The sequence below is a fragment of the Homarus americanus genome, unplaced genomic scaffold, assembly GCF_018991925.1.
Source record: "Homarus americanus isolate GMGI-L3 unplaced genomic scaffold, GMGI_Hamer_2.0 scaffold15535, whole genome shotgun sequence".
NCBI lineage: Eukaryota > Metazoa > Arthropoda > Malacostraca > Decapoda > Nephropidae > Homarus > Homarus americanus.
The window spans coordinates 260,477-285,533 of NW_024749729.1; the positions used below are offsets into that span (position 1 = coordinate 260,477).

Genomic DNA, 25,057 nt, shown 5'->3' on the forward strand with positions numbered 1-25,057 from the left:
AGAGAAGAGAGAAAATAATGATCATAAGAAACACCAAGAGAGACAGTAGTAAAGGAATGATAAGTGAAGAGAGAAAACAAGAGAGAGAAAGAGGAGGAAAGAATGATAAAAAAGAACAAGACATCGAAAGAATGAAGTAAATCAGTCACGATTGTCTTACCTTCTTTGAGTGGGATTAGGTCTGGGTTGCGGTCCTCAGAATTGGGTGACGGTCTACTAAAGGTGCTGACGGTCTCTTTAGGTGAGGTATCGGAGACCAGAGAGCCATGGGCGTAAGCAGGGACCTCAGGCTGGGGTCTTCTCCTAGGGCAGTGTTTGATAGCGAGACCCAATATAATAACTAAAGTGATGACGATGGCTACTGATGCTCCAGCCACCACAGCTATCAAGGGCGACACACCGAGTACCTCCTCCACTGGTTCACTGATGCCTACAGGGACAAGAGGGGCAGTGATCAATTGCCACCAGGAACCATGATGCAGCAGCTGACACGTGTACAGCGAGTCTGATTATTTCTACGATGATGAGTAAACTGGGTAGTGTGTTTTTATTTATGTGGTATCCAATGCCCCTCTTCTACTTACAGCTTTTAAGATGTGAAATATATGTCTTGAGAAGTATTTTAACCAGAATCATGACGAAAACAAGATAAACAGAAGGTGACACTGAGAACATAGCTCAGGTTTGTATATCAACACACAGGTAGTTAACAGGTGGCAATCACAGTTTTACACCTGAATCATATATAATGGGGAGGAGAGGAAGGGAGAGGAGGGAGGAAGGGAGCAGGGGGGGGAGAGAGGAGGGGAGGAAGGGGAATCTCTTACCCATTCTCTTCTCAGCAGTCTTGACAGTGAAGGCATCCAGTTTGATGGGCGATGAGGCTCCCATAGGACTGTGGACGGCCACATGGAGGGTATAGGCAGTACCCGGGTCCAGTCCTGAGGCTACGAAGTGAGGCGTCGTGTTGGTCACCTTCGTCACTAAGTGTAGGTCCTCAGAGTTCCTTACCTGCAGGAGACGAAGGTAAACACGCCAGGTTACACTAGCACTCACAGGAACAGTTCATTAAACATAATGGAAGCCCCTCGAAATCGAGGATGCCCGGCCCAAGGGCCTCCTAGGCGTGAATTTGTTAAGGTGTAAAAGCTGTCGCCAACACAACAACCACACCGTAAGATAACGAGCTGCATGACCCAGTGTCACGGAATAGTTCGAGAAGACCGGACAGCGCGCCAACTGCACTGGCTAACCATTACCCTGGAATACGATCTGCAAATCGATTAACATCCAGGTTCCCAATTACTGCTGGGTAGACAGAGGCAAATGGCTTAAAGAAACTTGCCCATAGTTTCACCCTGCCCGAGGATCGAACTCGGGTCCACCACACCACAGGTCGCTATAAAATATATATATAGTTCATTAATGGATGGTGTTAACATCTGTGTATCGAGGACCATCTTGTGTACCACGAACACTGTTGAGACTGAACTACATACAAGTGATTTTAAATTCGAATAAAATATTACTAATTTCATCTCAGTTCAGAAGATAATTACATAAAATGATTGTGTCCAGAGGTTCTTTAACGTTTTGTATTATTATTATTATTATTATTATTATTATTATTATTATTATTATTATTACTATTATTATTATTATTATTATTATTAACACGAAAGAGTAATTACAGTATGTTAACACGGGATCATTTCTAGAAAATCTTATAAACTTTTGTGGATTTTTCGTTCACTATTTTATACAGATGTTCATCATACTTACTCTGTTATATCTCTCTAATGTTTGATAAATTATATAAAAGACCTGTAAATATTGGAGGGAGGTTGGCGCAATTTTTTTTTTTCATCTCATAGTTCTTGATGTGACCGAGTGGCGGCGCTGTGACTACGTGGATAAATAGTGAGTGCGGCAGGTGGCGACACTCTCATCTCTTGTTAGTTAAGTCAAGTTACGTGAACAAATAGAAAGTTAATCGAGAAAATTGGTTGAGTATGATTGGTTTAAAGTTCTGTGGTATTTACTTCATGATCCTAATGTGTGAAAATTATCAAACTAATCTTATTTTTTTGTCAATGGATGTGATATTTTTCTTTTATTAACAATGCTTAATTTTGTTTTCTAAAAGCATTACAATTTGAAATATTGAATCGAAATATTTCTTATATACTTCATAGTCGTAAGAATTGAGAATCTTAAATTATATAACGCAGATATAATTTTTATTTAGATCATATATGATATTTTACGCCAATTTCTACACATATTTTCTAGAAGAGAGAGAGAGAGAGAGAGAGAGAGAGAGAGTGTGTTCGCGGAATGGCTTACAAACACCCTCGCTCTCCTGTTTCTGGATCAATACCTCGCGCGAATACAATGATTCTTAAGTAGGCTAATAAATCCTCTTGAAACTCTAACATGAACATTGCCCTCAGCCCCCTCCCCCCTCCTCCCCATAACTCCCCTATTTCCCAGCCTTCCCCACCTCCAACCCCATCTCCCCCACCCCTACCCTTATCTCCCAACCCTCCTCACCCCTCTCCCAACGCCCCCCACCCCCCAATAAGTTCATAAGTTCAATATGATCTGGTCAGAACTAGTAACTGGAAGGTGTTATTTATTCAGGCAACTTATGTAAACAGCATCAAAGATATACAAATGTTACAGCCACAATTTTAGATTCTTGGGAGTTTTCGGAGATATATCACATACTCCAAGGGTTAAATCATAGTAGTCAAAGGGTTACATCATTGTACTCCAAGGGTTAAATCATAGCAGTCAAAGGGTTAAATCATAGTAATCAAAGGGTTAAATCATTGTACTCCAAGGGTTAAATCATAGTAGTCAAAGGGTTACATCATTGTACTCCAAGGGTTAAATCATAGCAGTCAAAGGGTTAAATCATAGTAATCAAAGGGTTAAATCATTGTACTCCAAGGGTTAAATCATAGTAGTCAAAGGGTTACATCATAGTAATCAAAGGGTTAAATCATCGTAATCAAAGGGTTAAATCATAGTAATCAAAGGGTTAAATCATCGTAATCAAAGGGTTAAATCATAGTAATCAAAGGGTTAAATCATCATAATCAAAGGGTTAAATCATAGTAATCAAAGGGTTAAATCATCGTAATCAAAGGGTTAACAGACGGTGATATATTCTTAAAGTGACTTACCTCCATGCTGAAGGTTCTAGGTAGGACGGTGGGCACGCCCTTACAGGACACGAACACGGAGTGGGTCGTCTGGTTTCGTATGACGCAGCCTTCCAGCAGGTCAGGGGGCTCTAGGGAGGAAGACACAGGTCACGAGGTCAATAACTATCATTTTATATCACATATCGTCGCTATAAAGCCTACAGGCAGTCTTGGCTAATTTATGGTCACATAGCATAAAACTAACATTACCAAAGTCACACGTTTAGGTAACAAAACAGTAAGGTCAAAAGTTGGTCAGGTAAGAGGTGACACAACAGGTGGTGAAGAAGGTGACACAACAGGTGGTGAAGAAGGTGATACAGCAGGTGGTGAAGAAGGTGACACAACAGGTGGTGAAGAAAGTGATACAGCAGGTGGTGAAGAAGGTGACACAACAGGTGGTGAAGAAGGTGATACAGCAGGTGGTGAAGAAGGTGACACAACAGGTGGTGAAGAAGGTGATACAGCAGGTGGTGAAGAAGGTGATACAGCAGGTGGTGAACAAGGTGACACAACAGGTGGTGAACAAGGTGACACAACAGGTGGTGAAGAAGGTGACACAACAGGTGGTGAAGAAGGTGATACAGCAGGTGGTGAAGAAGGTGATACAGCAGGTGGTGAAGAAGGTGACACAACAGGTGGTGAACAAGGTGACACAACAGGTGGTGAAGGAAGATTGGTACAGCAGTGGTGAAGGTGTCTAACCAGTGTGAAGGTGATACAGCAGGTGGTGAGAAGAGGTGACACAACAGGTGGTGGAGAGAGGTGATACAATGAGTGGTGAGGAAGGTGACACAACAGGTGGTGAACAAGGTGACACAGCTTAATTGGTGAAGGTGACACAACAGATTGGTGAACAAGGTGATACAGCAGGTGGTGAAGGAACATGATACAACAGGTGGTGAGAGGTGACACAACAGGTGGTGAACAAGGTGACACAACAATTGGTGAGGAAGGTGACACAACAGGTGGTGAATGAATTGATACAGCAGGTGGTGAAGAAGGTGATACAACAGGTGGTGAGGGAAGGTGACACAACAAATTGGTGAACAAAGACGACACAACAGGTGGTGAGGAAGGTGACACAACAGGTGAGGTGAACAGGTGATACAGCAGGTGGTGAAGAGGTGACACAACAGGTGGGTAGAAGGAGAGGTGATACAACAGGTGGTGAGGAGGTGTTGACACAACAGGTGTGGTGAACAAGGTGACACAACAGGTGCTGGTGAGGAAGGTGACACAACAGGTGGTGAACAAGGTGATACAGCGGGTGGTGAAGAAGATTGTTACAACAGGTGGTGAGGAAGGTGACACAACAGGTGGTGAACAAGGTGACACAACAGGTGGTGAAGGTGACACAACAGGTGGTGAAGAAGGTGATACAACAGGTGGTGAACAAGGTGACACAACAGGTGGTGAACAAGGTGACACAACAGGTGGTGAACAAGGTGATACAACAGGTGGTGAAGAAGGTGACACAACAGGTGGTGAACAAGGTGATACAACAGGTGGTGAAGAAGGTGACACAACAGGTGGTGAACAAGGTGATACAACAGGTGGTGAGGAAGGTGATACAACAGGTGGTGAATAACAAAGATAAAAAGCAAAAATATCAGTTGATGGTCAGTCCACAGCAAGAATTGAACGACCAAGAGTATGTAATGAAAAACACACAAGTTAGAAACAACATTCATCACAGGTAAGGCGTGAAGCAGGTATAGGGAGTGAGGGAAGGAGTGGGGAAAGGGAGGAAAGGAGGGAGAAAGGTAGGGAAGGACGGAGAAGGGGAGGGAAGGACGAAAGGAGGGAAGGAACTACTGTAGGATACGGGATCACTGTGTACTCACTAGCGGCAGTGACGTTGATAACACAGGGTACATGTTGTGTGCCGATGGCGTTAGTGGCGGTACACAGCAGGAGGCCAAAGTCGCCGGGGGAGCCTGGGGTGTAGGGCAGGACGCTGGTAGTGCCCCAGGACGCCGCTCGCCCCTGCCCCAGCTCTAATAACGATCCCGTCGAGTTGAACTTCCAAGTGAAGGTGACGTTGTCTGGCACCGCGTCTACCCGGCAGGTAATGTTGGCTGTGTCGTGGTGCGCCACCTGGTACTCCAGTTGCTGCCCTGATGAACACACGGGCGTATCTGTGTGTGTGCGTAGAGGAGAGAGTGTAGTGTTGTGTATAAAGCAACACTAGTGAGGCAGTGTTGTGTATGATATAACACACTGGCGGTGCAGTGTTGTGTATGAAACAACACACAGGTGGTGTAGCGGTGGAAGGGTAGGTGCTGTGTATGCACAACACATATTTTACACCTGGCATTTGTTACACGTAACAGGATTAAGCTAAACCTGTTCTCTGGTAAAAAGAAAAAAAAAGATGTGGAATTCGTTGAAATTTTAAGAGAACTGCCTGCACGGTATTGTATGATTACAACTACACTTTTTTCTGTCTAGCTAAAAAGATTATAGTCTCCTCACCTCCAGTAGATTTTTACCCTTGCCTTTTAAGTAAACATTCTGCTCAAAGTAGTTTATTAATATCTCTCTGTGTCAGTTCTAAGCAACACCAAGCTATTACTAATCTCTACACATCCAAGGATTTCATACAAATTCCCCACAACCAAGTCAAGGTCTCTAGGCTCATGTATTGGTTGAGTTGTAGAATGTGTATGATTGTATTTCTTCATATTAAGTACTTACTGTAAAGTCGAAAGTGATATCATAACATTATATTACAGTAATGCCCCAGAAGCAAATGACAACTGTTATTATTAGTCTCCTGGAGCATAATAATTGAAGAAACAAGGCGAAAAGTATTAAGAAAAACCTACTGTATCGTCCATCATTAACAAGGAAGAGAGAGAGAGCTGACTTACACATGATGGTGACAGTGATGGGTGTGGAGACCCCCTCACCGTGCAGGTTGGTGGCCCTGCAGAAGTAGCGCCCCGTACGGTCCTTCCCCACCCTCTGCAACACGAGCGTCTGGTTGGACACTATAACGCCCCCAGACACGTTGTGCTGCATCACGTTACCCTGAGGAAGGAAGAGACACATACTATGGTGTCAAGTCATCCTCGAACATCATAAACATGGAATCTGGTGTTTCTTTTTAAATGGGAAGAAAACTGTTCTTATTTAAAACTGTGTAAATAAGAAAATAAATAATGTCATGACGTCATGCCTTCGAATTACTTTACGACAATGTTTTCTGTAACAATCTAAATATGCGTTAATGATAAATAGATCTTAAAAAGGATACGAAACGAAAAACCGACTGAAGCCTTGTAAGTTACAGCCCCAAAGTTTCTGACAAACTAAAGGTGATGAAACAGAACTAAAGAAAGTCACTCACAGAAGAAGAACAGAGCACAGAGAGGAGGAGGAAGGGGAGGGAGAAGAAAGGCCATGAAATATGATCAAGGACCGGCAGTGCGTTTCCTAGATAATGGCCGCAAATTGTTTGACAAATGTGAGTGCAGAATACCGCAAAGGAATCTCTCAAGCGTGGCTATATGCAAAATAGCCTCCGGGGAATATTTTCGTGGGCTTAAAGTTCCAGTAGGACTAAGATCGGTTCATTTATCTGGTGACTAATGATCGAATAGTGAAAGAGCTGCGAAGTGTGGAGGAGGAGGAGGAGGAGGAGGTGGTGTGGGGAGATGTGGGAGGTGAACCCCCAACAGACTTCTCCACTCCATTACTCGAGGTGTTTTGACAACCATGTGTACTGTATATAAACATACTTAAACATTCAAACACACACAGACACATGTATACAAGTATGCACAAACACACTCATACACGATAATAATTCAATACCGACACAGAAGAAACAAAGAAAATCGTTATTCAGTACAGAAGACAAATTAATAAATAAAGAAATGAAAGAATAAACAAAATCGATGACTTTAAACACACGGTGTATCATTATAACAAGTAATGGATGCCAGGGAGAGTGGCACTACTGTTAACTGTCAGGGAGAGTGGCACTACTGTTGACTGTCAGGGAGAGTGGCACTACTGTTAACTGTCAGGGAGAGTGGCACTACTGTTGACTGTCAGGGAGAGTGGCACTACTGTTGACTGTCAGGGAGAGTGGCACTACTGTTGACTGTCAGGGACTAGAGCCACTACTACTAACTATCAGCGACTTGAGTGACACTTGTGTGTTATCTCTGTGTAATAAAACTTTTCCTCGCAGAGAACTGGCTGCAGGATGCCCCAGAAAATCGAGAATCTCTGTCAGGTTTGCCCTCCTCGTCTGCCGCTCTAGTCTCCTCGAGTGAAGTCTCAAGTAAACTTCATAAAACTCAACAAAATGAACCAGAAAATGAAATGAAATTCTAGTTTTGTTTTCATACTATTCCTTTTGTTGATAATTCGTCGTGAACGTTAAGTGATAGTTATGTTATTATTGATGTGAACAAAAGACTTAAGGTAAACGAGGATGAGAAGGAAAGAATTGATCTATCAAAGGGATAAAGAAAATATTATTGGTGTCTTATAAACGTGATCTTGTAGGGAGAAACTAACAGTGTGTGTGTGTGTGTGTGTGTGTGTGTGTGTGTGTGTGTGTGTGTGTGTGTGTGTGTGTGTGTGTGTGTGTGTGTGTGTGTGTGTGTGTGTGTGTGTGTGTGTGTGTGTGTGTGTGTGTGTGTGTGTGTGTGTGTGTGTGTGTGTGTGTGTGTGTGTGTGTGTGTTATATAAAAAATGAGTCCGGTTCATATACTGTTATAGAATTTGAGAACAGTAAAAAAAAATAAAAAAGTTTGAAATGTTTTGTTGCATGTGATGAAAGGACGATTATTTGATGTTTGTGAATAAAATGTTTATTTTTATTTTTTAAATTCCGACAAAACCATAAAAAATATAGTTATTGATGAGGAAGATTCATATTGTAATTCTTTGTTGTGTGTGTAACTATATATAGTGATCATTTATTTAATACATGTAATAAAATAATGTAATTCTTATGTATGTTGTTGTAATGTGTGTAATTTAACAGGGATGAACTGTAAAGTTAACAGGGTACTGTTATTACAGTCACCCAGTACTGTTAACTTGTGTTTGATTATTGTGATTAAGTGATATTAATAATTACTTTTAACACATACACGCACTCACACTCACACGCACACACACACACACACACACACACACACACACACACACTCAAAACACTTGATCACCAACTTCTCATTTTCTGCTCCTCACTCTTTTAATTCTTTATTTATTTACAATTTTCTGTCTCTTTATTTGCAAACTAACATCAGCAATTTTAATCCTATTTTCTTATAAAATATTCACAGCTGATTGGTCAAGGCTTAAAATTAGATCCTACATAGTACAGAGGTCAAGGTTCACAGCTTGTTTAACATGTGGAGGGTGAACTGTACGAGATCGAAACATGACTCAAGTGACCTCAACCAACAGAAGCAGATTATTTCCCCCCATTTATAATTATTTCTCGTTACGCAAAGCTTCTGGAGATTATTTCGCCAATTATCTTATTACATAAAATTGTATACTTATTTCCATTAAGTCTGGTTGATTGATGTTGTGGTTGATTGATGTTGATTGGAGTTATGTGCAGGTAAGTTATTATACGTGTAGTTAATGACGTGAGGCCAAAATACAGGTGTTTGGTTTAATTGAATTTAGTGTGGGAGAGGATGTGTGCTGGGTAGAGTGATATAAAAGTGTAAGAGTGTAGAGTAGGAACATGTGAAAGTGTGAGTGTGAAAGTAAGAAAGCGTGAGTGTGTGAAAGTAAGAAAGTGTGAAAGTATGAAAATAAGAAAACGTGAAAGTGTGAAATTAAGAAAATGTGAAAGTGTGAGAATGTGAAAATAAGAAAGTGTGAAAGTGTGAAAGTGTGAAAGTATCTCGTCTTATAGAGTTTTCATTGTTATTATCGTCCATATATGAAAATTATGGGATTGAACACAGTTTAATATTTGATCCAACAATGGTATAATGATCCCTTCCCGTCTGGTAATCACTGTAGATACAATTTCATGGTAGTTGTTGCTTGAATTTATCACAGGTAGATATTTCGATTAACAATTTTACCTTTTTATACATCAATATCTTCTTGTTTGTTTTTCTTTTAAAGTTATCGATGATCATTAATAACACCACTATCCTATTTTTATATCCCCTCAAAATAACTTCATCTTATGTAAAAGTTATCATTTAGTTGCTTATACCATTTGTCTTTTTCTCGTCATTAAATGTTACTGTAGATATCTGAAAAATATAGATCCATTTAGAAATATCTGATATATACGCGAGTTGTCCAATTGATGACTATTTACTGAACGTGATATAGGCAAATAAGTCAAGGCTTTCTATCTACAAAATAAAAATACCTTGATTGTGTATATTTCTACATTATTATATTACCATGAAACCAAATCGACACTTCCATACATAATATTTAGTTTGTAAATATATATATATAACTCAATAACGAGAGAAAAAAGTTAATGATTTCAATTCAGATTTAGTTGATGAGATGATATGTGTGTATAACCTCATTAACGATGCCTTGTGCCATATCAGAGATCTAATTGGGTAATTTACAATACACAAAGGGACTTGAATGCCTCAAATTGGTTCAGCTTATTTGGTTAATTAGGTGGTAATTGGTAGTCTACAACAAACTCGTAGGGAATAAAAGTCGACTGTTTGTAATGCTTAATGAATAATCCTGGTGAATGTTTATATGTCTGATTGGGTTCCATGATGGGTGGTGGATAACCTTCTGCTGTCACCAAGTAGACCCTCCCTCCCTCCCTCCCTCCCAGCCCCGTCACCAGTCCCTCTCATCACCAAATCATCAGAAAATCTCATTATAGTTGCCACCCTCACCAATATAGTTGTCACTCTTTATTTAACTAAGTCACCAGCCGTCCTAATTAAGTTATATACCTGTTGCTCTCACCAAGTGCACTTCACCAACCTCCTTCACCAGGTCACCATAGGTCACCAGCCACTTACTCGAACGCAATACTGAATGATTTAGTTTGTCTTTCTGTTTGTATATTTGTGCATATTGAAGTTATTATAGAGCAAAGGTCAAGTTCACTGGCCATAGATAAAGATTACCCCACGATAGGAAACAATCATAACTATTAAACATTTACTAAGAAAATTACACAGGTTGAAAGTTATTAAATGGTACTGAAAGTTTATATGTACGTATTAGCAAATGATATTATCTTTAAATAATTATGAAAGATTATATTGTTATGTGGTCAGGGAGGAGATTACAAGAGTTCATATGTGTTTGTGTGTGTGTGTGTGTGTGTGTGTGTGTGTGTGTGTGTGTGTGTATTCCTCTCTCGGGTGAAGTATTGCGACAGGGCTGAGGTGCAGCAGAGAATCTCGCTAATAACTCGAATTGCTGGAAGAAATCTGAGTAATTTGCAGGTATATTGCCTCTCAGGTGAATGTCTGATAGAAAATTCATATATTTCTTCAGCCTCAAGTTGGTTGTCAATTGACCTCGTCTTCTGCACCACCAACAACCTGACTAATGCTTCGAAATGCTCCTCATATTTACACCAACAATAGTAATTTCTTCGTGTAAGTTTTGTGTTTTTGTATGTGACCAAAACTCACTTAAAATTTCCAAGGGTATATGTCTTTTAACCTATGAAGTATAATGTTAATTTTAGGGAGTGAATTAATTAACATTATCACCTAAATACTTAAAAAATAAATTAAAATTGATAATTAATTGTCTTAAATATAATACCTGGTGTAAATAAAAACAAAATATTAAAGTTGCAATACATAGATCACCAAATAACTTTAATGCTCACTTAAGAAACAAAAAACTCAGTAATATATATATATACAAAACCTGGAGCTGACACTACACTCTAATTACTACGAGACATAAATCTGTATTGAAGTTCTTCTAAAATGGAAAAAAAAATGTTTTGTTCCTTTTAAGAAGCAAAATTAGTTTGGGTTAAATGTCAGTCCGGCATTATACGTATGTTCCTCAGCACCCACACTCACCCCATTGTCCACTGAGAAATAAATCTTCTTATACCACTTCTCTATAAATCTTTCTCTAACTACCAGTGTGTGTCTGTTCGTTAATATCTTTCCCTCTTCAAAAGTCTCTCTCATCAAGATCGTAATATAAAGTGATCTGTAACTTTACTAATCAGTCTTTCTCAGTAAGGTATATTCTTGAATACTTTTAATCATCTAATAGTTAATAAATATTCACCTTACCTCATATCATATACAGGTATTGAGAGAATTACAAAAGGTATTTCAATTACTTAAAAAAAATACTGTACCGATATAATTCTGAAATAATGAATAACTTGACATAATAGTTTAATGATAGAAAAAGACTATTTAGTTTTGGTCTGTCTTTAAACCTGTAATATGAGTCACTTCACACAAGACAACAATAAATTAAGGCAAACTGTCCAGGTATAGTAATTAAAGTGTTTCAAATTTACCTTTTATAATTGGCTTAATCACCTTGTTACTTATACACCTTAGGTATTTATTTCTTTATCTATATATTGAAATTCATTAACTATTTATATGACTTGTATATATAAAATAATAATTAGTATTTGTTTCTGATTTATTTATGGAGTTGAGAATTTATTTGGTTTTTGTTATGTTTTTGTTTTCATAACGAGTGTCATTACTACCTCCCTGGGTCCTGTTGTCAGTGTGTGTGTGTGATACTCTGAGGGTAGTTCACTTAACACTCCTACGCTGGGTATAACTGATATATAAATCATTACGTAATGTTCTCCCTAAGCAAGATTTAACGTTCTTGATCTTGTGGCTGACGATGGCACTAATTGGCACTAATTGGCACTAAATGGCACTAAATGGCACTAAGACTCAACTGTTATCTATATCATTCCAGTGACGCCTTGAGAGTGACATTCATTAAAAACCACAACACAGAGAAGCCGTAGAGCAATTACTAGGTGTACGTATATGCTATTAATCTACCTTCTGTTTTAGTTGGTGAAGTGAAATGAACCTTTAACATTTACCTAAGCCACTCTTGTTATCCATTAAATCTGGTTGTAAAAAGAAAACGTGCATTGTATGGCCATTTATCTTGCACATGCTACTACTATTACTACTACTACTACTACTACTACTACTACTACTACTACTAATAATAATAATAATAATAATAATAATAATAACATCCTGGCCAACGAAGCAGTGTACAGTGGTGGCTCAAGACGTGATCCTTTGAGCCGTCAAGATCTTATAAGGATCTCAGGGTTTCCCCAAGTTAGAAGACATGAAGACAGTTCCTGAATACCAATTGCTACATTTTCACATTACCACAAAAAAGTTATAATTATGTTTCAGAGACGCCTCCTATAACCTCCTACTAATACACCATTACAACACAATGATAAAGGTGTTATTAGCTTATTACAGGTAAGTTTTTCACCTTTATGTTGTCTATATTTGAGAGTACTTGGATCGTTGCTCGTAAATGTCTGCTTAGAAGGTATTATCATTCTCTAAGGGATTGTAATATCACAGTCTAAGTGTTTTTACGACGTTCATTATAGTCGTTCATTTTTATTATTATTGCTGATGTTATTACTTATGTTTATAGGAAAAAAAATAAATTGCTTTTTGATATCGATTTACAAATATTGATATGAAATGAAAGTAAATTAATAATAATAACAATGCAGAGATTTATTATTATTATTATTATTATTACCAATACTACTACTACTACTACTACTACTACTACTATTACTACTACAACTTACCTCATGTAGCCAGACTATTTTGTAAAATTTTGGGTTGGACTCCACACGACACTCGAAGAACACATCAGATCCTTCTCTCACAGACTTTGGGCTCAGTCCCATTCCCATCATCAAGTCGACCTGTGGCACATCTGTTGGGGGGGAAAAAACATGTGTCTCACTCTTCACCATCATCCAGTTATTGAGTGATATGTCTCATCATCATCATCTTTATCATCATCATTATCATCATCCATCATTCCTTATCAGTATCACCATCACTATTACCTATGCCTTCACTATCACCACCTTCATCACCATCTTCTTCAATATCACTTTCACCATCACATTCACCATCACTATCACCTTCACCATCACTATCACCATTACCATCATTATCACCATCACTATCACTATCGCCATCACCATCACTATCACCATCACTATCACCATCATTATCACCATCACTATCACCATAAATATTTCGGCTCAAACTGCAAGTATCTAGAGATTAGCTTTTGAGATAATGAATATTTTTTTTTTATAATTTAAGTAATATTAACTTTGACTTTTGAAATTTAAAAAAAAAATGTACTTAGGGTAAAAATTTGATACAGATTAATTGATTATTTTCCTGGAAAGTTTAAAAGGTAATTTGAAGTGTTAATAAAATAAAGACATTCAGACAGACAAGGGTTCGGAACGTATCCAGCACAAGACTGATGAAGAATGTTACAGAAGGACCAGGTGCTTAGAGTCCAAGTGTATCTGAAAATTTAAAGACAATAACTGAAATACGATCAATCTTAGAGTGCCTTACCTTCTCACCAATAGGTTTCAATAGCTTTAAACAGTCGAGTCGTCTCTATTACGCTTGACACATCACATCAAACTACGTAACCTGTCAACCATATTCCCTTTACAAGCTCGTCTACCTCGCCTTGCTCATTCATATTCAATTCCCCGAACATTCTCTCAGACATTGAGGATTAGCTGGTCAAACAGTATAGGTCCTCTCCACCGACTAGCCAAGCGGTGTGGTTTTCATTTAGTATTCACCGGGATTCCTACCTTCCACTTACCTGGCCAATACTTTAAATTAATCTCCTTTACCTCCTACCCACTTCCTCTCCTTCACCTGCCATCCACATCCAGCAACTTAACCTCTTCCCTCCCTCTCATCCATCCCATCCACATCCAACACATACCCTCTTCCCAGTTAGCTACAAAATATATACCTCTAATCTTATCTTAACTTCAGTCATATTTACCCACAACAGCTGATTATTAATACCGAGGAAATAAATATATAACACTACGAAGTTATTATACTCATATGTGAAATAATTAAGAGTATTATACGTTTTACCTGTCACTGGGTTAACGTAGCTAGTGGACTCTCGTGTTTTAAACCACCCTGATTGTCACAGCTCCTATGGTTCATCTCCAGGTGTTATTCTCTTCACATCATCAACTATTTCATCAATGTTTTCCTCTGGTCTTAGTAAGGTAACTTGATCTTGTCTCGTTAGTGGAAATTAATCTGGTTTTATATTCATGTCATTTATGTTATTATGCCACCACTTGGTATTGATGTGAGAGTCGTTATCGGGGTGTTGGTATCGGTATCGGAGTTGGTATCGGTATAATTCTTCCCTGGTTATGATTTTCTGTACAGGTTAGAAGCTATAGATAATACGAATGTTTACTAGTGATGCTCATTTGTTCTTAGCCTAAAGATGTGCTGCATTGGTTCATCCTTAATTAATGTTCTTCTTTCATATTAATTCCCTGAGTGAGTGAGTTTATTTAGCAATATTAACATTCGTAATTAAATAGAAAGCTAAAACAGCACTTACCTAAATATCTTTCATTTCGAGATAAATAAATTAGTTTTTACTCTTCAAAGCTTAAAGATAATGTGGTTTAATTTTTTTTTATGTTTTTATTATATTTACTTAAACTATTATTCCTAATATACTCCGTTTTGTCCCGTTTCCCGTCCCACACAGTTCCGTATCGCCCCATTTCCCAACCCACACAGCTCCGTATCGCCCCATTTCCCAACCCACACAGCTCCGTATCGCCTCGTATCCCACCCCACACAGCTCCGTATCGCCTCGTATCCCACCCCACACAGCTCCGTATCGCCTCGTTTCCCGCCCCACACAGCTCCCTGCCAAGAACTAAACGGACCCTCGCCTGGATCCCACGAGAAAATAAAATGACTCAGAAAAAAACCCTCACCCGACTTGATACAAAGACGAACTTAAGACAATTTGAGAAATACTCACTAAAGAGGTAAGACTCCAGATGGAAGCCTGTGATGTCATTTAGAAGTCTTTTTATCCATCAGAGGAACATAGACTCATGATGATAAATGATAACAAATGACTATCGACTAATGATATATTGATCTTAGTAAAGGAATTCTGAATAAAAAGATGATGGATATTTGTAATTTTTTTTACGAGTGAAATTGGTTGAGTTTCTGTTAATTATTATTGAGCTGAGAAGTTCATAATCACCTTGAAGATAAATTATAATGATTGATGATGATGATTATGATGGTAGGGATGGTAATAAAGATGATGGGGTGGAGATGATGATAATGAAGATGATAATAATAATAATAATGATAATAAATATGGTAGATGGAAGAGATGAACACCCAAGAAGGATATCAAAGAGAAAGTAGAAATAAGAAAGATGGATATTCAAGAAGAAGAAGAATACGAGCGAGTGGTCTTTAAGGGAGGGTGTGTGTGTTGGTGAAGAGTGACGTTGGCTTGTGGGTAGATATGAAGCTAAACCACATTTGGAATCTTGTTGTGGGTGGAAAAAATGACATAACAGTGTATATCCTTTTACAGCAGTGGGAGTAAATGTATGATAAATATTGACGTGTGTGTGTGATACAGAGATGAGATTCACCTGAGACTCACTTACCACGCAAGATCATAAACAAACTACAACTTTTGGCTTCTCTTACAAATGACATCCTCTTGTCTATAAATTTCCCGTATGTAAATTTTTGTTTTGTAAGTTTGTAATCAATTCATGGCCAATTATTTATATTTTTATGGTGATATTTACCTGAGAGTTAGTTAATTAACCTGTAAATAAAGGAAAACAGCCAAAATATCTTTATGAATCATGAAGACAAATTCCATAACAGAGAAGTAATTTATTATCAATCTTTACTTTAATTATTCATTATATTTGAACTCAGTTATTGTTCCTATTTAATCGTCAATTATTGTAAATTATTCGTATTTAATCGTCAATCATTGTAAATTATTCTTATTTAATTTTCAATCATTGTAAATATTTCTTATTTAATCGTCAATCATTGTAAATTATTCTTATTTAATTGTCAATCATTGTAAATTACTCTTATTTAATCGTCAATCAATGTGAATTACTCAAGAATTCCTATTTTAAAACCATTATGACGATAAGGGTAAATATGATAAAGTCAAAACCGTATGATTATTTTACAACACAGAGGAACCACACGACGTTTTCAGTTCACCTTTTAGTTACATTTCCTCAGTAAATTCCAATTCGTAATGTCAATATTTGATCGTTTGTGTCGTGTCGTTTCTATAAGTAAAAGCAGACATTGTAATACGTTATAACATTAAGCAGATATTGTGTTTGTTTTTATTCAAGTAAGAGATAGAATTGTAGAAGGTAGTGGAAGGAATTTTTTTAGGGGGGGGGGGGAGGGGTAAATATTGATATGTATATAGAATTAAAATAGGAAGATATATGATTCAGATCTGAGGTATACTTATTGGTAACTACTACATTTCAAATACACCCATCATCAACCGCTCAACCCCAGCTACACCCACCACCACACTCCACCTACACCCACCACCATTCAATCTTCATCATCAGTTTCATTGGACAGTGGCATAACAACATGAGGCTCAAGGTGTTCTAATAACTCTACACCTGCACCGAGACAACGCGAAAACGGCTCTAACTTCACTAACAAACAATGGGTGATGCAGCTTGTAAATGGCCTGTGGGAGAATTTAACCTATCTAATATAATACAATGACGTATCTATCTCTGTCTTTTCCAATCATAGTTACCAAAAAACGGAAGCAGTTAAGAGACATAAAAATTTCCACACACACACACACATTACATTGGTCCCAAAAGATTGTGTACATTGGTATTACTATTCCCCAAAATGTTTCTCCCAATGAAAAATCTCCACGACGAATGCAAGAGGTGATGTTACACGTGTCAGGAAGAACAAACTGGACAAACTGTGATGATCAAAGTTATACGGTATATATTTAATCGGAGCAAAGCGTTTATAACATACGGGAATTTAGAGAGAATGGAGCGAACATCATGAGAGAGAGAGAGAGAGAGAGAGAGAGAGAGAGAGAGAGAGAGAGAGAGAGAGAGAGAGAGAGAGAGAGAAAGAGAGAGAGAGACCCTGTTATAACGGGGAGGTCTCTGAACTGATCTAATACGCCCACAAAATTTTAAACAGATGATCGATTCATATCTCTCACAGTCGTTCCCCAGAAGAAAATAAAAAGATGATAAACGGAGGAGATCTCTCAGGTAAATGACGGTAATGAAGTTCACTCAGGTGTGGACGCAGATGGTCTACCTGTTGATTAATACTTCATGGGTATTGTATAAGTGAACTAAATATTAATATTATATCTAAAACTAAATAATTGACCTTTGAACTTTGACCTGTAGTCGTAGGCACTAAAATATTCATTTGCTCCAGATATTGGTTCAATAAACATGACGGCACCAATCACTCGCCAATATCACTCGACATTTTTTGATAGACGAGAGTTTAAAAAAAGTTAAAAAAGATTAAAAAGAAAAAAATGGAAAGATGTTTTGGCTGTTATAAATATATACAATCAAAAATACGTCTAGAATATGATAGCATTTTTTTTATGACGGCACCGAGTGTATACCAATACTGTATATATATATATATATATATATATATATATATATATATATATATATATATATATATATATATATATATATATATATATATATATGTGTGTGTGTGTGTGTGTTTGTGTGTGTGTGTGTTTGTGTGTGTGTGTGTGTGTGTGTGTGTGTGTGTGTGTGTGTGTGTGTGTGTGTGGTGTGTGTGTGTGTGTGTGTGTGTGTGTGTGTGTGTGTGTGGTGTGTGTGTGTGTAACATGGCGAAAATAAAACAGAACTCCAACACGACTGGCCATCAAAGTTACAGACACAAAGCGTTGCAAAATTCATATTGATGAACTGATTTATTTCCAATTGTAACAGATATGAAAAAGAATTGCTGCAGGAAGCCTATCTCTTTACTCTTGGCTTACAGGTACACGAATATTTCAACCTCACGGTGATGTAACACGTGTACAGGTGATCAGGGGTGTGTGTTCCCTCACCTGTACGTTCACCATTAGTTATAGGAATGTTGTTACGTTTGTGTCCTGCCAGTGATCCATCAGTCTCCCCTGCCAGTGATCCATCAGTCTCCCCTGCCAGTGATGCATCCGTCTCCCCTGCCAGTGATCCACCAGTCTCCCCTGCCAGTGATGCATCCGTCTCCCCGCCAGTGATGCATCCCCGCCAGTGATCCATCCGTCTCCTGCCAGTGATGCATACGTCACCTGCCAGTGATGCATACGTCACCCCTGCTAGTGATGCATCCGTCTCCCCCTGCCCTGTGATGCATCCGTCTCCTGATGATCCATCCATCTCCTGCCAGTGATGCATCCGTCTCCCCTGCCAGTGATGCATCCGTCTCCCCTGCCAGTGATCCATCCGTCTCCCTGCCAGTGATCATCCGTCTCCCCTGCCAGTGATCACCAGCCTCCCCTGCCAGTGATCATCCGTCTCCCTCTGATGATCCATCCGTCTCCCGCCAGTGATCCACCAGCCTCCCTGCCAGTGATACGATCGTCTCCCCTGCCAGTAAATCCTCAACCTCCTGCCAGTGATCACCAGCCTCCTGCCAGTGATCCACCAGCCTCCTGCCAGTGATCCACCAGCCTCCCTGCCAGTAATATGATCGTCTCCCCGCCAGTAAATCCTCAACCTCCCTGCCAGTAAATCCTCAACCTCCGTGCCAGTAAATCCCACCTCCCGTGCCAGTAAATCCCCAACCTCCGTGCCAGTAAATCCTCAACCTCCCGTGCCAGTAAATCCTCAACCTCCCTGCCAGTAAATCCTCAACCTCCCGTGCCAGTAAATCCTCAACCTCCGTGCCAGTAAATCCTCAACCTCCGTGCCAGTAAATCCTCAACCTCCGTGCCAGTAAATCCCCAACCTCCGTGCCAGTAAATCCCCAACCTCCGTGCCAGTAAATCCTCAACCTCCGTGCCAGTAAATCCTCAACCTCCCGTGCCAGTAAATCCTCAACCTCCTGCCAGTAAATCCTCAACCTCCGTGCCAGTAAATCCTCAACCTTCCGTGCCAGTAAATCCTCAACCTTCCGTGCCAGTAAATCCTCAACCTCCGTGCCAGTAAATCCTCAACCTTCCGTGCCAGTAAATCCTCAACCTTCCGTGCCAGTAAATCCTCAACTCCTTGATAAATCCCCAACCTCCCGTGCCAGTAAATCCCCAACCTCCATCCAGTAAATCCTCAACCTCCGTGCCAGTAAATCCTCAACCTCCCGTGCCAGTAAATCCTCAACCTCCCCACGGTAAATCCTCAACCTCCGTGCCAGTAAATCCTCAACCTTCCGTGCCAGTAAATCCTCAACCTCCCCTGCAGTAAATCCTCAACCTCCGTGCAGTAATCTCAACCTCCGTGCCAGTAAATCCTCAACCTCCGTGCCAGTAAATCCTCAACCTCCCCTGCCAGTAAATCCCCAACCTCCGTGCCAGTAAATCCTCAACCTCCGTGCCAGTAAATCCTCAACCTCCGTGCCAGTAAATCCTCAACCTCCGTGCCAGTAAATCCTCAACCTCCCTGCCAGTAAATCCTCAACCTTCGTGCCAAATGTCCCTGAAATAACTCCATGTTGCCTATCTTCATCACATGGTTGATAAGACTGGCGGCTGACCTCACCATGATGGACACTTGTTGTTAAAAATTAAAAGCCTTGTTTTGAGGAGGATAAACAGCATGATAGCTACTGACCACTAAATCATGATCTAAAGTCGATTAATCCACAGATATGATCACAGGAGTTAATAGAAAACGGATAAAATGAGAAAATTTCATGGTTAAATTTCTGGTGTTGATAAAATGATATGATTTAGGTGTAACAAGAGAGAGTGAAACTTAAGGGATCATTAGAGTAAATATTAATGCCAGGATGTTGAGATTGTAGGAGGGTCAAGTAGTGGCAATGGAAGGAGAGGAGAAGACACTTGTACTCATAGTGGTTATTGAGGTACGAGTCGTTAAGTAGATACAGGTAAGTGAGGTAGTACTCATGTGGATGTGAAGGTAGGACTCATTAGGTAATTACAGGTAGGTAAGGTAGGAAGGTAGGAGTCAAAGCAGATGGTACAGGTAGGAGAGGTAGTACTCAGCAGGTAATTACAGGTAGGAAAGGAACACCCCAGAAGAAAATTACAGGTAGTTACAGGTAGTACTTACAGTGGACGTTGAGCTTGTAGGACTCCTCAAGGACGGAGCTGGGCAGCGCAGGATTCTCGACACGGCAGGTATACACGACTCCGTGATCACTAGGTTGAGGAATCATCCGCAGTGTCGACAGTGTGTTGTTGGCCAGCTGTACCTGCTGTTGGGGCATAGAGAACACTTCAATATACAGGTCATAGGCCAGTAACAGTTATCCAGGTCAGTACAGGTCACGCCAGTTAGCAATTAGGTCAGTACAGGTCACGCCAGGAAGCAATTAGGTCTGTACAGGTCACGCTAGGTAGCAATTAGGTCAGTACAGGTTACGCAAGGTAGCAGTTAGGTCAGTATAGGTCACGCCAGGTAGCAATTAGGTCAGTATAGGTCACGCCAGGTCGCAATTAGGTCAGTACAGGTCACGCCAGGTAGAAGTTAGGTCAGTACAAGTCACATCAGTACAGGTAACAGTAACGTCAGTACAAGTCACATCAGTACAAGTAATAGTTAGGTCAGTAAAAATCACGCCAGTAGCAATCAGATTAGGTAAATATCACTTTTAAGTATTAATAACGCAGATAAAGTGACCATCTCTGACAATCAGATCACTGAAAACCCCCAAAACTGTAATACAGAGACTTAGTAACAATCAGGCTATATCAGTCACTCTGTACCTGTCTAATTAAACACCTGGTAATAATAACAGAACGATGATAAACGGATGTGGATAATTTAAATAGACGAAAAAGAAAGTATGGAAAGATTGAATAATTGAAACCACACAAAGAAGAAAAGGTTAAGAATAGCGTAACCATTCTAGACAGTTTGGGAGAAGAGGAATAAAGAAAAACAAACAAAGAATGGAAAGGAGACGAGAGAGAAGAGGTACGGAATAGGGAGAGATAAAAGAGAATGGTGTAAGAGAGAGACACAAGGATAAAGAGAGGGATAGAGGATCATGAGGGACTGACTAGGGGAGATAATGAGGAAGAAGAAAGGGGAAACAGAGAGAAGGAAAAAGAAGAAGGGGAATGGAAGAGAATTAAGAGAAAAAAAAACCTGGTTGAAGAAATTGATGAAACTGGGATTGTTATTGTTGAGTCAAGAATAATAATAATAATAATAATAATAATAATAATAATAATAATAATAATAATAATAATAATAATAATAATAATAATAATAATAATAATAATAATAATAATAATAATAATAAAAATACGAATAAAATTAAGAATGAGAATAAGAAGGAGAACATTATATAACTATCCAGAGAACATAAAGAAAACAAAGAGATAACGAAAGACATAAACAAGACAAGATAACATCATCATAATTGCTCTTGGGGAACCTGACCAGGCTGCCTTAGGGACAAACTCTTTACCTCAAGACCACCAACTTAATTTCAAAGTCTTTATACCTGATAGAATAAATTTGGTCTATACCTTTGGCCTACACATTTGACCTTTGTATTTGCATTTGATTTATACATTTGACTTGTACATCTGACCTATGTATTTGATCTTTACAGGTATATATATCATTCAATATTCCCAGGATGAACTTTAGTCTTGTGAGCAAAAAAAAAAAAAGATTTCAACCTCGAGAGAAAAGATTTCCTATTTACTAATCACAAAAGTTAAGGACCAGAAAGTTAGTTTATCCATCGCTTGATTCTGAGTGCATAAGAATGTAGATTTTTTCTGCCTTAGTAAATTTTCTCCGAACATATGACTCGGCAAAACAGAAAACATCAATTATTAAAAAAAAAAAAAATCACCATTTCTTCATTTCTTATTTAATTCTTTGGGTTCGTTACCCTTCCATACATCAAGGTGACCCAACAGTAAACAAATAAACAGACTCGGTTATTCATTCAATATCATTAATTTCATCCTTATTTACTACGATCAGTTATAAAACCCCCGCAAAAAAAATTGACGTTAGTTATCGAAAATTGTCTAAAATATGAACAACTAACCTTACATTGTTTTGTTTTTTGAGGTGTTAATGTTTGGAAATGTTAATCTTTGAAGAATAGTTTGAGAGACAACATCAGTGACACAGTTTTCAGCTCCCAGTGTGGAGAGAACTGTAGGTGATGGTTGTTCTCAGTACTGGTGGCGTGTGTTGTGAGTGGTGGTGGTGGTAGGGTGTGTTATAGTGATAGATGGTGAGGGTAGGGTGTGTTGTGAGAGGTAGTGCAGGTATGGTGTGATGTGAAAGGTTGTGGAGCTAGGGTGTGTTGTGGTGATGGGTGGTGGAGCTTGGGTGTGTTGTGGTGATGGGTGGTGGAGCTAGGGTGTGTTGTGGTGATGGGTGGTGGAGCTTGGGTGTGTTGTGGTGATGGGTGGTGGAGCTAGGGTGTGTTGTGGTGATATGTTGTGGAGCTAAGGTGTGTTATGGTGTCTATTGGTAAAGCTAGGGTGTGTTATGGTGATATGTTGTGGAGCTAAGGTGTGTTATGGTGTCAAGTGGTAAAGCTAGGGTGTGTTATGGTGACAGGATGTGAAGCTAGGGTGTAATATAGTGACAGATGGTGAAATTACAGTCTGTTGTGACACATAGTGAAGTTAAGGTGTGCAGCTTCACAGGTAACAATGACCTTTATCAGGAAAAATAAAGCTAAGAAAGTTATACAGAAGAAACCCTTTAATAACGCCGTGTAACTCAGTGATTTAGTGTAATTTACTATTTAGTCCTACCTCATAGATACAATATGTTATACAATTGAAGGTGTAATGTCAGTCAGATTCCTCACTGTTTTTATGTCATCAGTTACGTAACACATAAATACCTGACATTTAGCTCACTCAGGTAGAAATAAATATCCCAGGTATTTTAATCTACTCGTGGTCTCTTCCTCTACAGATTAACGTAGATGATGTATATAAAACCTTGGGAGAGGGAAACAACATCAAATACGAATCAGTGTTTCTGAAAATGGGGAGAACGTGACCAGGAATTGTCAGGGATGTGGGCAGGTCCTTGTTCTCTCCTCCCCCTTATGATACACTGCGGCAGGTTGGCTATCAACGTCCAACTGGGATATGAGGGAGAGGAACAAGCCAGCATTATCACACCAGTCTAGCGTACGAAAACCTAGGAAATGTGTGTGTGTGGGGGGGGGGAGGGGGGATTATGTCACGTCTCTTCAATAATGTTATGTAACGTTTTATTATTATTGTTGTATTCTGTCAATTGCTCTCATTTTATCGTGGATTTCTGGATGATCACAATCTTGTATATGAACACTCATTTAAGAAGAGAACTTGAACTATGAGAAACTATAAAAGTTTTCTAACTTTTGTGTATTTCTTTTATACTTTTAGTTTATCCACAATATAAACCCAAGCATTGTAGTAAAGTAATTCAGTAAAAAAAGTAACCGGGAACATAAGGTGACAATGGTTCAAGTATTTTTTCCTCTTTCCAATACCAAGAAAAAATAAAGTTATCTTGGCTGTGTATCTGTCAGAAGTCGTGCCTGCCTCTCCCCTGGGTCGTGTATACTGGCCGGGTGAGTTTCCATCAAAACGATGATAAATTTCTCCCAAGTGAACACGGCCACTCACCGATTCTACACACACACACACACACACACACACACACACACACACACACACACACACACACACACACACACACACACACACACACACACACACACCATGCACACACACATACACACATCTTACCTACAGGAACATCCAAATTGTCAAACCTATTATGTAGTACCGTCTGTTCTCACCACATACCTCAACTTGACACTTCGCATGACACACTCGTCACCTTAAAACAGGTACTTGACGAACACTCACCTTGACACTGGGCTTGGTAATACGCTGGCCGTCCCTCCACCAGGATATGACGGGGTTAGGTCTACTGCCGGCGGAGGAACACTCGAGTTCCTCCGTCACTCCGGCAGATACATACTCCTGAGGACCTGCCACCTTCACCAGGGAGATGGTAATTGGAGCCACTGTAGGCACCAAGAAGCCTGGTTTAGTGGTTGATGTCTCTGGGTAAACCTTTGTGACTTCTCCAAAAAAGTCAATAAATCTCTATAGGAAAATATTACAAATGCTTCAGACCCTCAAACAAAACTTTCCAGAACTCATGAATGACCTGATAAAACTTTCATCTCTCGTGGCTCCTCAAACAAACTAAAGTACACTAAAAGTTTCGTTATGAATAAAAAGTAATATAACTTTCGCTTAAGTATACACAAGTCGTGCAAAAGAGGCAGTTTATTAACACGGTTTATGATAATAGAGTTACCTGTTTTCTTATTTTTCCTTAAAGTTTATTTACTCTTTTGCACTACTCTAATGAAACAGTTCTTCTTTCTAAATTATTAAAAAAAATATATATATTTTTCATTGTAATTTTGAAAGTTATAACTCGAAATAATTGTAGCATATACCTGACTTGCTTAAAACGGAATGATTATTTTTTTTATACACATGTTTCATTATGCTTA

At 39.1% G+C, this 25,057-nt stretch overlaps 1 protein-coding gene across 1 annotated transcript in view; it reads right to left on the reverse strand.

Annotated features, from left to right (window-relative positions):
- Nucleotides 1-25,057, reverse strand: part of LOC121853730 (nephrin-like) — a 163,568-nt gene that overhangs the window by 23,256 nt on the left and 115,255 nt on the right. The window contains exons 6-13 of the mRNA XM_042348073.1: nt 24,396-24,556; nt 20,593-20,737; nt 13,012-13,142; nt 6,089-6,248; nt 5,060-5,353; nt 3,192-3,301; nt 828-1,011; nt 161-430 (exon numbers count right to left, since the gene is read on the reverse strand). Coding sequence (XP_042204007.1) covers nt 161-430; nt 828-1,011; nt 3,192-3,301; nt 5,060-5,353; nt 6,089-6,248; nt 13,012-13,142; nt 20,593-20,737; nt 24,396-24,556 — 1,455 coding nt within the window. The remainder of the gene's footprint in view (nt 1-160; nt 431-827; nt 1,012-3,191; nt 3,302-5,059; nt 5,354-6,088; nt 6,249-13,011; nt 13,143-20,592; nt 20,738-24,395; nt 24,557-25,057) is intronic.